The sequence below is a fragment of the Apteryx mantelli genome, chromosome Z, assembly GCF_036417845.1.
Source record: "Apteryx mantelli isolate bAptMan1 chromosome Z, bAptMan1.hap1, whole genome shotgun sequence".
NCBI classification, from domain to species: domain Eukaryota; kingdom Metazoa; phylum Chordata; class Aves; order Apterygiformes; family Apterygidae; genus Apteryx; species Apteryx mantelli.
Window position 1 is genome coordinate 22,764,121 of NC_090020.1, and position 16,766 is coordinate 22,780,886.

The 16,766-nt window shown below is 34.8% G+C and overlaps 1 protein-coding gene across 8 annotated transcripts in view; it reads left to right on the plus strand.

Annotated features, from left to right (window-relative positions):
* The window catches only part of CCDC171 (coiled-coil domain containing 171), a 155,842-nt gene that overhangs the window by 108,061 nt on the left and 31,015 nt on the right, over nucleotides 1–16,766 (plus strand). For all 8 annotated transcript variants that reach the window (XM_067315429.1, XM_067315424.1, XM_067315425.1 and 5 more), the window contains one exon: nucleotides 3,981–4,112. In XM_067315429.1, coding sequence (XP_067171530.1) covers nucleotides 3,981–4,112 — 132 coding nt within the window. The remainder of the gene's footprint in view (nucleotides 1–3,980; nucleotides 4,113–16,766) is intronic.

The following is a 16,766-nucleotide window of genomic DNA, read 5'->3' on the forward strand; positions in this document are numbered from 1 at the left end:
GTATATCCATAAATAATCTAATTTTTCTTAAATGTGAGAAAGCAGTGAAGAATTAAGCCCAAAAGGAGGAGCTAAAGTCTGGAATATTTTGTACCAGAGTGTAACTGGGCAAGATGTTGAAGAGAAATAAGCACATCTTAATACTGCTTACAACTTGCTAGCATTTAATACAGTGTCTGCGTTGGTGTAATTGGACATACCAGCTCAAACTATGCAGACAGAAAACAAAGGATTGAGGACAGAAGTGGGCTCCAGCCAAAATTATTTCTATCTCAGATCAGCAGAGGATTTTTGTTATCATTTTTGGACATATAGAATTAGTGCATCAAATGCTACACCTTGATTTAGTCAGTAATGTAACTTTTATTTTCCAGTTTCAACTTTGATCTGAATTCATCAGTACTTTATTGATTGAGTGGTTATTGTGTTTTTTCTGTGTTGCTCTCCTAATTAATTAAACAGACTTAAGTGTTTTTAAGTCACTATGCTCCACTGTTTTAAAATGTTTTGATTATTATAGTAGAGTTGTGTGGACCCATTTATGTTTTTACCCATTTTCAGACAGTAGTTATACAAATAAAGGCAAAATCTTGCTACTACTGGGTGTAGATACTTGGTGAAATTTCCCTCTCTACTCATTTCTGAGTATATGAAATTGGAACTAGTCTTAAACATTTTTAATCATTGCAATAAGCCTGATTAGTTATTTAGATTATAACTTCAGGTCTCTAGCCTGTGCATCATTCTCAGATATAATATTCTTGCTTCAGATTTCATGTGCAGGAAAAAAAGTGCCGTTAAATGCAATAAAAGCTCCATAATTTGCTACATAAAACTTAGATGTATAGGATGGTTCTTCTCCCTGGCAGCCTTAGAAAAAGTTTGTTTTGTAGAATTATCTCACCCTAACAGTTTTACTTTTGACTAATAATTCTGTAATGTAAGTGTATGTATAAATGCTATGTTTATTTCCTTAGAGGAAGAGAAAATAATCCCAGTCTCCCAACTACAGACCTTATCTTTCTAGCTCTCAAAAAAGCCGACAGGCAGGAAATGATGAGAATCGTTTTAAATGAAGATTTCATATAGATGTGGCCTATCCAATGTGATTCCATGTACATGTGGCTGTAATAACTTTAAATTCTTGAGTAGGTAGCCAGCTGAAAGACTGTTTCCATTTTTAGTGAAACAGTGCAAGGATATTTGTGCAGTATGTACCCAGTCTTTTGTTCATAGTATTTTTCCTGAACCTTTGTGACTATTTCTGAAAAGAAAGCTATAGCTTCATTTTTAAGGTAGAGTTTTCTCAATATGCTTTTTGATAATGAGATTCACTCTTTGATATCTAAATATTTAAAACCAGAAAAAGTGGGGGGGGGTTGTTTTTTTTTTTACTGTGAATCTTCATATCAAATGCCATACTCTTTAAAGATAATGTTTATTTTTCTGATGTTGTGGTATTAATGTTTTATGTTTACCACACTTGAGCCATTTTAAAAAATGTGTTTTGTATTTTATTGTTCAGTGAGTGTCAGGCCACAGTTCCGAAGTGCAGGGTTGGATACTAATAGGGTTAAAAGGACCTCCACTGTCTGTATTGTGTGTGTATTATACCTACATTGCTTATACATTGTTTTTTTTCCCCTTAGTATTAGCAATCTGCTTTTGTACTTTGACATAGGGATTTCCCTTGTGAATTTTGTCACAGAAAAAAGAGAATCATCAATATCACAGTTAAACTTGACTTTCAAAGCTAATAGTATCTCATTTGGGGGCTCAAATTTAATAAATTTTCTTTGATTCTGGGTGAGTTTTTAAACATCAAACAATGAATTGGCCAGGGTGCAGTAAAATATTTAGATCTATTGACTACGGTTCAGAAGGGTAGAAGGCAAAACACTGGTGGTTTGATGTTGATAAATTCTTAGTACCTTAATCCACATTAATGTTTTCTTTTATCTATGTGTATACTGGCAATGAAAAGACACTGAAAAGTTGGAAGATATAAACTGTAAAAATGTAAATCAAGTATATATGTGTGTGTTGTGTGTGTATAGCTATATATGTGTATTTAAAATAATGTTTTTTGTTATATTCAGCAAGGTTAACATCTGACCAGGATTACACATGCTGACAGAACACTCTAGAGAGTATGTTTGTTCCACAGGACTGTATATCCTGAACCTAGTACACTATGTGTGCAAAAAATGTGTAGAGGACCCTTCCTGTTATAAAAATTGCATCACAGTGCATATGTTTGGCAGCCACAGGTATTGACAGGAATTCTTTAGGTCAACCTGGGAAATGTAAGGCTCCCTATTCCCATAGAACAGGGCAAAGAATAAAATAAAATCTTTTTGTCTTTATGTCAGTAGATTTACACATGCATACTTCTTTTAATCAGAGCAGATATCAAAGGCTGTGCTAGTATTTGAAATACGTTCACTCACAATCAACATTTTAAAATCTAATTTTGTAAGTGGTTACAAAAAAGTAATCTGGGATTTAAAATGAATGGGCATATATTTTAATTCATGATTGATGAGTTCTTTTGAGCAAGGGGGGCTCTGAGGGAGAAAAACTGTCAAATTTATTTAAAATAATATTTAGTAAGTAGTGTATCAACAGATATATATGTATTTTAGTACATTTTACTGATGTTTTAGTATCAGGATGTGTATTGTTAAAGGCAGTCAATGATTATTTTGCAGTACTAGCTATTCTTACTCTGAACAGATAGTCTGTCATATGAATGTGTTTCATCTATTCATTCACAGTAATATATATTTGTGTGTGTGCCTATCCATCTGTATTAGAATTTAATCTGACTACTGGGATCTTCTGGAGGTGGACATGATAATTTTTGTATTAAATAGAATGAAAAATGGGTGTTTGGAACAATATATATAGTACATGAATGTAAGTGATGTGTTCATGGAAGTTACGTGTATAAAATACGTATCATTTCACATCCACATTGACAGAATAATTACATGTAATAGTATTTGGAAGAGTGCTGAATTTTAAATAATGGTCAAAATATTCATCTCAATCTGGTTGTTTAAATAGAAAAATGTTAATCGTTTTATATTGCTGAGAGTTTCTACCATTCTGAAGGCAGGCAAGGTTCTAAATTAAAAACAATTTCTCTCTTAGTCAGCAGGTGGCACTGTGATACCAACTGCATTTGGTTATGTTTGTGGACATATGTAGAAAACATTGATAGTGTTTGGGGGTTTTGTTTTATCCTTACCTTTTGGACTGTCTGAGAAATTAAATAAATAAATATCAAACTGTTTGAATCCTCTACAAATTTTACTATTTCTGCCTCCAAATTGGCATATTTAGAAATTGTATAAAAAGTTGATCAATACCAATATGGTGCATTATTTCTTACAAGTGAGTCTGCGATAGGAAATCTAATAGCTGTGTGATTAATAGAAGGAGAAAAAAAATCCTACTACTGTTAGTTTTGTTTTGTTTGAGGGTTATTCATTTCAGTCAAGGATTTAATTGAATTGATACTAAATGAACCTTGTTGTGAAGGACTGGTATGATCTCCATACAATAGACAGAACTCACTTACCAGTTTCTTGTTTGTATGATTGCACAGTACTTCTTAATTTCATAGTTGATGTCTGTTGAGTCAGAAGTACAATCACTCTTCCTTTTCTTATTAGTTTTTTGGGGGGGACAGGTCTATAAAATGTATACAACAGTTGGGCTTGTGAGCCCTTAGCAGCTCTTCTTTCCTTCTCATTTCAGACCAGAGGAGGATGCTTTTTCTTCTTAACATTCTCTCCCAGCACTCTGAATTAGAGATTTATTTGCAACAAAAAATCAATTAGTCCTAAATTTATTCATGGATTTCAGGTCCAGCGATCAATGCAAGTCCACTCAGTGGGCTCAGGGGGACCCAGTTCATCCCAGTTAATGTGTCTGAAGGGGAATTACCATTGATGCTGTTTTTTTCCCTTTAGGTCAGAGATCAGACCTTGCTGTCACGGACTGCGGCAACCAGGAATGACTTCACCCTGCAGCTACCCAAACTGCACCTGGAGACCTTTGCAGTGGAAGGGCTGAAAGGCGGGCCAGAGGTTGTAGCATTTCAGGTTAGAGTCTAAAATAATCATGTTTCTTTTTTCCTTTTTCTGCATCTGAGACAGAATGAGAAACTAGACTGCTCCGAATGTGTGGAGAACAAAAAGCTTCAAAACTATCGTAGTCAACAGTTGAAAGAGAAATAATTTCCATATATATCTTTGAGTATCATATTTCAAAGATGATGTGGACTTTTAATTTTTCAGTTATAATGTAAAAAACCTGACAGGAATATAACCATGGAAAAATGCAAATATTAAGTATGAAAATTAATATCAGTCTAACCCCTATTTGACTTAATTTAGGCATGACAAAATAAAAGTATTTGTGTGCTGCTTCTGATCAGTATCAGGTATTTTTCTTGTTACAATTTTAAAGGTACTAGTGATTTTAGAGGATTTCTAATTTAAAAGAAGCTGCAGATTGGAATAGTCAAACACAAAAGCTATTCTGCTTATGTATGTTTAAAGACTGATATATTTCAAAATAATTTAGTAAGGAGGGAACAATGGGGAAAAACAGCAATGAACTAAAAATATACATATTTTCAGGTCTAAAAATGAATTCTATGCAATGTCTTCTTTTCTTATTTTTAAGTTTGGTGTATGAGCTATCCGTCAGTCTTTTTATAGCCATTGAGAATGACTTCATTCTTGTGATACATTATTGCTAAAGGCAGAACATTTTGTTTTCTCAATGAGAGAATGAAAGAGATAGTGAGTAAATATTTCTTTCATTGTACTTTCCTATGCTGATGTGAGAGAGGAAAGTCAGTCACTGCAAATGTTGCATAATGTGCATGCATTTCTGTAGTAATCCTTTTTAATTCAGTGAAGATTGTCTGTTCTAGATGCAATATGTCTTTGCAGGAACAGGGTCACAAAATCAAATGTTCAAGAAATGCAAGTTCCAAGCTGGACATTTCTCACCTTTGTTCTCTTGCATACCTGCATTTCAATATGATGAAGTTTTAAATTACATGTTTACTGTCATGTTTTCATAATCATACAGTAAAGTGTGACACTTGAGTTTCTCTTGAACTTTAATTATGTAGACTCTTGTCTTTACTTTATAAGGAAATTGGTAGAGGATAGAGTTCCAAATGTCTCCCCAGCACAGCCTTGGTCCCTTTTATGGCTGTGAGAAAGGTTCCTCAGGTGGCTTCTTTTCAGAGAGGCTGTCACGGAAATCACCAACTTTTATATACTGCTTTTCTCATTCAGTGGCCTGTTCCATGGTACCTGCCTCTTTGCACCCCAACACTCATTCCTTTTTGACTTCAGGAATATTTTAGAAGTATTTGCAAGACAGCTCATTCCTTGTTCCTTTCTAAGAGGATGAAGAGAAAAGAGGGCATAAGATGTTATGCCTCACAGTTGTACAGAGTGCTTGTGGCAGAGACTAATGAAAAGCAAGGCATGCTCTGAGTGGCTTATTGGTGGTGCAATATTGCAAGATACTTTATTTTCACCCAAAAGTTCCAATTACGCTTGGTTACTCTGTACATACATTTGTGGTCCACAGTCTATCTCACTTTGAGTTTTTATGATTTTTTTTTCCTGATTCTAGTTATTGAGTGCCTGTTTGAAGAAATACTTGCATTAATAACTTTTTAGGTAATTTATAAGATTTTATTTTAATAGTTCCTTTTTATAGCTGGGAGCCAATTAATTTTAATTTCACCACTCTATGCAAAACTATATTAAGGGCAATTCTGAATGAGGTAAGCAGCCAGTAATCACTTTATGGTCCCTTCTTATTATAAACAGTGGAACTGTTTGCATGTTTGTGACAGCTATACATGTATTTTGTAGTTAGTCTGTAACAAATATCTTTCAATTAAAGGCTTTATTGTCTACAAGTGTTAGACTAAAGGAGTTCTTTTCTAAACCTAAGTTTATTGATATTTGATGGTTTTCTTTAAAAAAAAAAATTGCAGAAAAATAAAGATCCTAAAGTAGACAGCAGAAGGGGGATGAAGCACTAGCTATCAAAACTGATGAATACTCACAGAAGAGAGCATTGTTTTATTTTGATTTTTAATGCCTCTGATCTGTAGCAGGTGACTGGAATTAGGAATTAATCTTCATTTTCTATCCAACATCTCAGTTTATTTCACTGTTTTGTCATGTGAGAGGAAGATAAAAAAAAAACAAAAAACTTGCCTATTTGTATGTGCACACACATGTACATAGATAGGAAATGCAGTCCCATGAATCTAGAAAAAAATCTGACAGAGCATGGGAGTAGTAGGTTATATTTCTTCCAAATTTTTGTGAAAGCAAGTGACGGTTAAGGGGTCTGACAGGGTGAAATCTTCTCTTCTTAATGTATTTGATAGGCTCAGAGGCATCAGGGATCTATATTTCTTGCCAGTGGGACTATAGAAGTCTTGGAACTTTTAAACTGCTGTTATCTCTGTGTGAATGTTGCTTGGGAAAGATATGCTTTCTTTTCAGGAAACAAGTGCAAAGAAGATCTGCATAATAAACTAAGTTGCTTGAATGTGAGCTAGACTAATCATGAATGTGAGCTAGACTAATCAGAGATTTGTTTGTTTCTGGCATACTTAATTATGTTGTAAAACCAGAAGAATTTTTTTTTCTAGCAAATGGATTCAACATTCCAAAACCATGAATGTTTTACAGAGCTGATCAAGCAAACAAAAAAAATCTTTGTCATTTCCAAATGAAATAATTGTTAAACTATATAGAAGTGAAGTACATCTAATTAGAGTGTATTGCACTCTAATGATAGACCTATAGATTATGAAACATCAGGGACACAAACTTCTGTGTCTGTTCTGCAAAGCCGGCACTTTATGTAATGACTCTTCTATTGCAAAATTACATAATAAATTGAAATGCAAGTTATTCAACAAGAATATTGCACTGAATGTCTTCTATAAACTCATGCAAATAGTGAAATGAAAGATTATATTAAATGTAGCTAGCAATACATATGACTTAATTTGTAGCATTTGCTAAATTCTTGGAAACTGAAACAAGAATCACCGAAGTAGAGTTTGAAAGTGTCAGCTGACATGGATAATTAATGAAAAAGCCCAGTCCCTCCAAGAATAAAACCATATGGGGGCTATAGCTCTGAAGTACCCTCATCTGGTATTTAATTTGCTGTAAAGGATGTTTAGGTCACAAAGTTACATTGTTTGCTACATAATTAAGTTTGAAAGTGCAAAATATAGTACTCCTCTCAAGCTACTGAAACTTGTGACAACAGGATTTTAGGTGTGCTATTCTGATCATGCCTGAATGTTTCTACTGAAGACAAAAAGTGAAACCGTATGTGAAACTTGCAATGAATACATGATATAGAATGCAAAAGAGAACTGAAATAACAAGAGTCCTAATTTTAGTAGTCTCGTTTCGCAGATGACTATTTAAGTTAACCAGTAAAGATTACCAACTCTTGAATAAAATATAAAATCGAATTTTTGAAATACCTTTATTAAGAGGAAGATAATATTCTCTAACTCTGTCTTTTGAAAGAGCTTGTTGGCTATTGGCTCACATAAAAAGTCATCATTCAGAAGATTCATTCTGTATTGTTGCAAGCACTCTTACATCAATTACGTAACTGATACTCATGGCAAGCAATTTGATCAAAAAAAGAAAGCATAGAGTCACCAAATAAACCAGATAAGGCTTAAACATACATGTATGTATAGTAAAGCACTGTTACACACTCAAAATAATGCTGTTCAGAGATGTAGATGTGGAAGAATAAAAAAAATTATCAAAGAAACCACTGAAGCAAATTTAGGTACCTCAGACTAGTTTCACAATAGCCATGCGTGAGGAACCTAGCATGGAAAACATTCACTCCCATTTTCAGTGGTATTAAGTGCTTGATTTCCAAACAGGGAAAGGCTGGCAACTTACAAATCAATGACTTTGCCCTGTGTACCAAGGTTATGCAATGTGTCTAGTGATGCAGGGTGGTTTTACAGGAGGTATAGGAACTGTTTAAACAAACTAGAGGAGCACTGTCTTTATGGAGGATGTCCCAGATGTTCTAGTACTCCAAGGTAACACAGATTCATCCAGGCATTGACAAAGAAAAACAGTGGGAACAAGAAACTAGCTGCAGTTGTTGTAACCATATCTGCTGTCTGTCCGAAAGATACTGTTTAAAGCGTGTGTATATGGCTGTGTGATCAGACAGCCACTGACTTGCAGATGTTCAATTAGAGAAAGAGTAATCATCATCTGTATCATGGGAACTACCTTGACCTCTGCCTTAAAAGTCTGCATTTGCATATTTTATTAATTGGTTCTATTAATTTGTGGTGGTTGCTTTTGGTCAGTATTTTGGTGAGGGAAGGGGTCATCTTCCTTTGATTCCTGGTTGCTAGAGGATATGCTGTGAGTTCTGGATGTTGGTTTGAGAGAGAATTGATATTTGCAGATGAGCTGGTGTTGCTCTTTTTTTTTTAGGGGGTTTGTATGAAGTAGAGACACCAAATGGGTGAGTTTTGTGAGTGGTTTTAATGAAGATGTGAATATTTGATATACTTACGTTGTGTATGGAAAAGGCAGGCATAGGGATGAGAATAGAAGCAGTCTTCTCGTGTAAAAGGGGTGCACGTACATTTATCTGTACTTGTCAGCATTTATAATATACCAGTGTATAGGTGTTAGGAGAAGCGTTTTTATGTGCTGGCCTCTAGCTGAGTGTAAGGTTGTTGAAAATCCCATTGCATGTTTTTAAAATCTTAGTTTATTTTAACCTTTTGTTATGTGTGAGTTGAGTAAGTATATCTGTATTCATCAATACTGAGTTCTCCCTTAATTTTGAAATGGATCCTATATACTTCCAGTCTGCTTTCTGTTCTCCAGGTGTGTTTGAGATGGATAAATTTTCACTTTTTTGCTTGTTGCTGTCTTGCGTGTATGTCCATCTGTTTATGCAGGTTTAGGAAGTTCACATGGGTTTTATATACTTCCTTCAGTTTCTCAAGTGTTTTGAGATTACTTGAAATGAGAAATGCAGTATAAACATAAGAGGTAATATAGCTGTTAAGCAGCAGTAGGAATATAATTGAGTACTGACATATCTTCAGTGATAGCATATAATGATAAATTTATAAAGGAGTAGGTTCTTACCATTTATTTAATGTAAATTATGTATTCATGTGTGATTTAGTCATGTATTATCTGATTGTGTTGTAGGTCCATTTTTTCTAATTAATTGGACAAATATAAATGTAGTTTAAAGAATTAGGAGCTTCTCAATTTGCATTTATTTTAACTTGTTCATTAATTTTAGATTTATGTTTGATAGATTAGAAGATAAAAGGTAATACGTACTTCTGTTGATTATTTTTTATCAAAATAATAAACACTTTCTTGTTCCCATGTTTACTTGTCAATTAAAAAAGTTCTTGCCAAATTGACTAAGCAGGTGATTTCAAAGTTAGCATTATTATTCTGTCATCAGATTTTATCATCTACATAAGGCAAATCATTCAAACACTAAATCAAACTCTGATATGAGGACTCAGTGGGATGAATGACTTGTGGAATAGCTGCTTGAAAAATGAATTATTAGTCTTTTAAATCAGATACTTCTGTTTGGGAGTCTTTTGCTGTATATCTAGTGTGGTTATTAAAAGAACAAATTATTGTAGGTTTTTTGCTCTTAATACTTTGGAGAGGAGAAATCTGCTTAAGATAGTCTTGAAGACAGTGCAGTTGTATGTATGTATGCACCCAATATGCACACACATATTTCTCATTTTATTTCTCCTGTTTCACCCACAGAAGCTTTTTTTCAGAGAAGTTAGCTATTTTATTAGGCTGAAATGCAGCCTCCTCTGGAATCTAAATACTGCTTATTGTTGGTTAAAATTGGGTCTTTGTCCCAACAGGCTGCTATCAACAGTATCTGAGTTGCTGTCCCCCTCTTCGTTCTCCTCTCCAAAAGAGCTGATTTCCTACCTAGTGTCAAAATGTGCTGCTTCTGGACTGACCACCAGCCTACCTTCAAACATAGTGTTTAAAGAGACAAATGGTTGTTTATTAATATATTGATACGTTGCACTTGCACCTTGAGTTGAAATACTCATAAATAAGTAAATGTTTTAAACTCATTAGACTGGTGTGACACTTTCTGCAAGCTTGACCTTTTGCAGACTTAAATTTACCAAATTTGTCAAAAATAAACTTGGTGAAGAAACAATAATTAACAGCTAAAGAAAATCTGAATGACCAGATTGAAGAGACTTAACACAGTGAACTCTTAACATCTTTGAATCTGTTACAGCTGGTACCTAAAGTCTTAGAAAGTAGGTTATATCATGATAATAAACATATATGAGCCATTTAGCGTGGTTTATTAACTGTAACTCTTAAAAACAATGTTCCTTGCAAGTAGATGTAACTGATTATGTAGTTACATATTTTGGGCATGTTCATGTGACTGACCTGGTAGAAAGCACTCTTTCTGGAGTGTATGTATACATATGTGGATTATGAAAGTGGTGGCGATCATGGTCACCTCATGTATTTTGAAAATCCTGCAGTGTATTTTGCTGTATTCAGACTAAGTGCATGCTTCTTAGGTACAAATTTCATTAGAAGACATAGTGCCTCTGGCGTAGGAATAAACCACCTTACAAGGTTCCTTCTTATCATAACATAACCACAGGTGCCCAGAATTCCACTTAAATTGTTACAGGCTGACAATGGTGAAAGCTTCTGTTTAGAAAAGACTGATTTTGATAATTTTACTAAATCGAGCAACCTTGAAAATGTGATGAATTGCAAGTCTACTTTTGTTGTTGTTTAGCTTACAACCTTTGTTAAACACTTATTAATAAAGCATAACAGTGCTATAATTAAAAATGCATCTCAGGTTGTGACTATATCTTTTTTACATATGCTAGCTATATGAACTTTGGAGATTCCATTCAGTATTTGTGTAGACCCTCTCTGATGCAGTTTATTTTATGGGGAGAGACCATTCTTGGCAGTTCAGTGAGGTTCAGAAGGTGCTGCAGTCATTGGGCAGCATACTGCTGGAAGTGGTTTGCCAGAAAAAGACCCAATAACCTGGGGGAAAAAAGTGACATTTTCAGCAATATCTTGCAGTAACTCTCCTTACTATCATAAGGATATTGCTCTATCCTTCCTTACTTGATAGAGGGAAGTTCAGCTGTATGCTCCGTGGGGATTTTGGACACTGTCTTTTCTGGAGAATTTCCTCCTCTGTGTTAAAGGAGGACCTCTCACCTATGCAAACTGGGAACACTAGTTATCCCTGTGAAAAGTGCCTCTAGTACCAATTGGAAATGAGATATCTTCAAAGTGCCAGTGATGCTGGAAATTTGGCTTTTACAATTTGAACTTCACACCTCTTCTCCTTTCTGCTAATGAATTGTGTTCCCAGCTTCCTCTCTTCACAGCATTTCTTCTACCAGCCTTTCCCTCCCTGTCCTCTATGAGTATTTTATCCCTCCCTCTCTTTTCCTTGGTGTTTCCTCTCTTTGTTATTAGACTCTTTCCCGTATTTTCTCAGCTATCTTTCACTTTTCGCTTTTTTTCCCTACCTTTCTCCATTCTAAGAAATAAATGGAGACTATATGAAGAAGTCTGTTGGCAGGCTTTTTATTTAGCTTGTACGTTGATTGTACCTCATCCTACTGAACTCTTTGGTGCTATGGCACCGTAAATGTCAAAGTGTCTGTAATCACTAATTAAAGCATGTACAGAAAGCTGTCTCTTTACGCCTGTGAAACATACCTAAAACCACTAAATTTTGTTCAGCTGCTTTCATAAGCATTATCAGTTTTGTGAAAACCTTTAGTCAAGATCTGATGATTTTCGCATTTGCCAAAGCTGGTATATAATTATTTAACCATTCAGTATCTTAATGGAATATTTTCTTTCTTGACCCTTTCAAGCGATCTTGTAATGATCTGCTTTTGTTCACTTAGAATTTTTCAAACATTTATATCTGTGGCATGTGGGTAATTCACCTAGTTCTGTAACAGTTGCTCTTTTTTTAGTAAGAATAAGGTTTGTGAGAAAGTAAAACTAGAGCCAGTGAAACATGAAGGAAGATAGAATTCAAGCAAACTTGCCAATAAATCAAGAGAGCACTAAAACAAACATAAAACCTTAAGGTATTTTGTTCTTGCGTCTCAGGTGTGGAAGCCATACATGGGGCTCTGCAGAATACCTTTCAGCTTGTTTTTTCTCCCTTATTTTTGTGCACAATACTTTCCATTGTTAGAAAATATAATCCTTCATATATGTATGTAGGTATTAGTGACTAGTTAAACTAATGTTTTTTTAACATTAAAAGGAAAGCTGAATTATCCTAACCTACTTTCTGTAATGTCAGAAGACAAAACAAAGGTTAGTTTTCAAGGGCTTTATTTTTGGAAAGACAAGGAGAGCAGGGTGAGGTGACAGAACAATTATTACAACTTTGGCCCACAAAGTATTCAGTCTCTGGAAGTAAGTAGTTAATTATAAGAAAAAAATCTTTCCATTATTACATTTTGGAGAAAAAGGAGAAGGGAGTGGATCCTATTTTTTCCTTTCATTTTCTGATTTCATGTGTTGACTTTCAATTTTACTTAGTTTGGCTCCTGATTGTAATCCTTGTTTCTTTTCAGCTGGTTACCAGGTCCTTGCACCTTTCAGCATAAGAACAGAACAGAAAGCTTCTTTATTGTTGTCTAGCTGCTATTCTTTTAAGAGAAAAATTAATGACATGATGAGCTCAAAATGTGTCCAAAGCTGCCTAAGTCAAAGAGAGCAGACTCCTAAATGCTTTACTACAAGAGTAAAGCATTGTCCAATAGCAGAAAGTAACAAATACAGTAAAAAGATTTCCCAGCTCTTCCTGAGGTGCTAGAGATTTTTTCCCAGTTCAGAAATTCTCTTCTCTCAGAAATGCGTAGGATTATCTGTGTGTAATACCTTCTGAAAAAGAGTCACTTTATCAGATAACCAGCTTGGATGTGACTATAATCTTTCCTCTATTGTTATATGCAGTGTACAGTGTTGTAACAGAAAAGCCAATTCAGAGGCATAGCTGTTAAACTATTGAAAATCATAAAATAAATATTTGTGAAGTGAATACCATAAAAGGTTAGGAATTGTCTGGAGTCTTCCTTTTTTGTACTGGCTCTTTTAATTTCAAAAACTAAGTAAGAAGTGCTGAGCAAATAAGTTTATTCAATAGGTGTTAATAAACTTTATTACAATGATATCATAACAGTGGGAACAGAATCAAACCTTTTTCTATTTTTACTTACATTAATGATGGTAAACTTAAAAAAAAAATGCTGAATTTTTTGTTTAGCCATTTTTCACTTAACCGCTTGGTATTTCATCATTATAAAACATCTTGCCATATGTTCGGTTCATATTCATATTGATAGTTTGTAGGTCAAAAAAATTATGAAGAAATGCACTGTATTAGTGCAAGAATTTTGTAGTGGAATCAAAGGAAACATTTCTGCCCAGAGCATTTGTTGGGCCTTGTAGTTAAAGACCTGGAAAAGGAAGGGTTATCTGCAACTTCAGCAAGTTTATTATGGCTTAGTGATTTGCTGATTGATTTCATTTGCTGTCAGTTAAGGCTCTCTTAATGTCAGTTTTCTTTGCATAATGCTTGAAATAAAGACTGATGAAGTTTTTCAGATTGATGCCACTTACATAAACTGACCCTGATTTGCCCTGTTCTGCATGACAATGTAAGTGACAGCAGTTAGAGGAAAATATAGCAATGAATATGCAACTTAAGGATTAAGAAAAATGCAGTAAACTATTCAGAATATAAAACTTGACATAAAAAAACAGGCAGTTCTGTTAATTTCACAGTTGCCCTAAATTTAGGAAATAGGCCAGGATAGTATCCCAAGTGGTGCACTGATGAAGTGTAATTCAAAGAGAAAGAGTTTTGAAAGGATTAAAAATTAACTGTTTTTTTCCCAAATTCTATTAATTTGCCACTAATTGGTTGCTTTTTTTTTTTTTTGATTATTGTGGCTCATAAAGTCATGTATCTTGTAACTTGAGATTTTTCTCTTCTATATTGTAATCTTGCAGGAGTCATAATGAAGTACTTTGAAACTGTTGTTTTGATTTTTTGGTTATTGAATTGATTGATGGCCTAGTGATATCTGCTGCTAGAGTTCTAAGGTCACAAGTTCCAGCACTGTTTATTAGATTATGAAAAGCACAAATTCTTAGGGTTGATACGTTCTACTGCTGTAGGTGTTCTGGGAGAAATATACTGGAAATAGGGCACTATTTTTAACAAATACTTGTCCTTTACAGTACCCAATTCCATTATAGTCTCCCTTACCTCTTCACTCATTATGGTCTCTTCCAGTTATAAGTGAAAAGGTGGTAAGAAAACATGAGGGGAGAGGGAGAGAAGGGATTAGGAAGGTTAGAGAATGCTAATGTAATGGAAAGAGGATAAATATGATATTGTATTGTAAACCTGAATTACAGGGATACACAGCCTGCAGGTTGGCAGGTTTACCTATGAAAGACTGAGTCCAGCAAAACACTGCTGTTTGTTTATCTTGCTGGAACCTTGATACAACTTGTTCTCAGAGTCCTTCGGATTGCTTCCACATCATGATTTTTCTTGACAAAAGTACAGTTTTAAAATAAAGATTGGGAGTAAAAAATCACTTGTTCCGTCTCTGAGGCAAACTTTGAATACCCACTTCTTTTAATGCTTGAAGACTACAATTCACTTCTCTTTTAAGCTAATTTCTTTCTGTTCAGAGGCGGGTTGTGTGATCTTTTTCACTACCAACACCCAATTGTAGGTACCTCTTTCCTGATCTTAACACAATTGACAAATACAGAAGGGAGAGATTAGACAGCAAAGCATCATGCGCTTGCTACAGCCTACAGTGTCAAACTTTCTCTCCATCTTAATTCCCATTTTCAAAGGAATCATTTATTTTATAGATGACCTCAGTATTGTGCAAGCTAAAGGTTGCAAGTCAAAGTTTAAATTCTGAAGTTTTTACAAATAGTTACAAAGACCACAGGACTGGATTTTGAGCAGTGAGTCTCCTATATGTCAAAATTTGAGCTTTGCCTGTACCTTGGCAAAGGTCATTATCCTAGATGCTTGATTTGTTCTGCATTTACTCCATGAGAGACTTCGGAAAGTTTATTCTTTTGGGAAATAGACTGTGGAACTGAGTAAACATCTAATTCCTAGAGGGCACATAGAATAGCAGTGAATATGGTTGTCTCTGCTTAAAAAAGGTTGGATGGGGGGAAGTAAACAATGGAAAGAGTATAAGAAAGACGGCCATAGCTTCTTCCAAATCTCTTCCAGCCTCCACCATTTTAGTTAAAGGACCTTCTCAGCCAAAGGTCACATTTTTGTATTTCACAGCCTTCAGTGGATTTTTTTCCATTTATTGTCCAATTACTTTTTGAACCCATGTAAACCTAAGCATTCACATGGCCTGTGGAAAGGACTTCCACAGTTTAACTGCTTACCTTCTGAAAAACTATCTTCTATGTTTGCTTTGAGTATGCTGTTTGGTACTTCATTTAATGCTCTCTGATTCTTGTATTGCAAGAAAGAGTGAATAATTATTACCAATTCACCTTCTCCCTGGCACTCATTCTTTGGGATAATCTGTCATAATCTCCTCCCCTTCTATCCCGTTCCACCAGCAGTTGTTTATTTTCAGGTTACTTTCCTCATTGTCAAACTTCAGGAAAGTGAAATACCCTAGAGAACACCTACAGTTTATAGATTTGATAAGCAGTAGAAGTGATTTCTCTATGTAGTTGACTTCTGTAGGCAGAATCACTCATAAATGACCTGACTGCAAGTAGTGGTCCAGCTCTGAATGACAGACAAGGAAGTAGTGTGCTGCTGAGACTATTAACTTCAGATGTACTTTTGAAAATGCTGTCCTCTAGGATGTTTTTAAGCTTGGTAGCCTGAGATTAGAGTGGATTAGAACTAGTCTTCCTTTTTGATACTCCACTGAGTTTGCCACAAAAATACATGGTGTTGTGGTGCCTGCAGTCATTACCAAATCTGGTGAAAAATGAAGATTAAAAAGGGCTTTCTCTATCTAGTAATGATACTTTGCCCTATGGTATTTTTCTTCTAATCATATTATCAAAGACTACTTCATGCTCTCTGGGCAATGTCATCTCACCAGTGCGTATCTTCCTTATTTTTTTTCCTTTGAGTGTTCATATAAGCATCCAGTTTTACAAACAGCATTGAAATGATCATTTTATCTTCTCCTGTCCTGCTTCTAAAGAATTGGATGGAACTGTTGACTATTGGCCAGACATAGGAAAGGACTATAATGGCCTGATCCTTATATTTCAGTCTCCCAACCTAATAATTCAAATCCTATCCAGCAATCCAATGATATGTTTCCATTTAATGCATAGGAAAACAAAGCAGAAAATCAGTATTTTACTGTTATTTCCAAAATATTATTTGAAAAAGCTCATCAGACACCAACACATCTTTGTATGGTTGGTCTGAATGATGACAACCAGAGCTCTGTCATCTCTTCAGTTTGTCTTTCACGCTGTTCCAAGTGAACAGCATTCTCACTTAACCTAGTGACTTTTTGCATGGAAGAGACTTTATACCTAGACTTCAGTATAGTGGGGTCT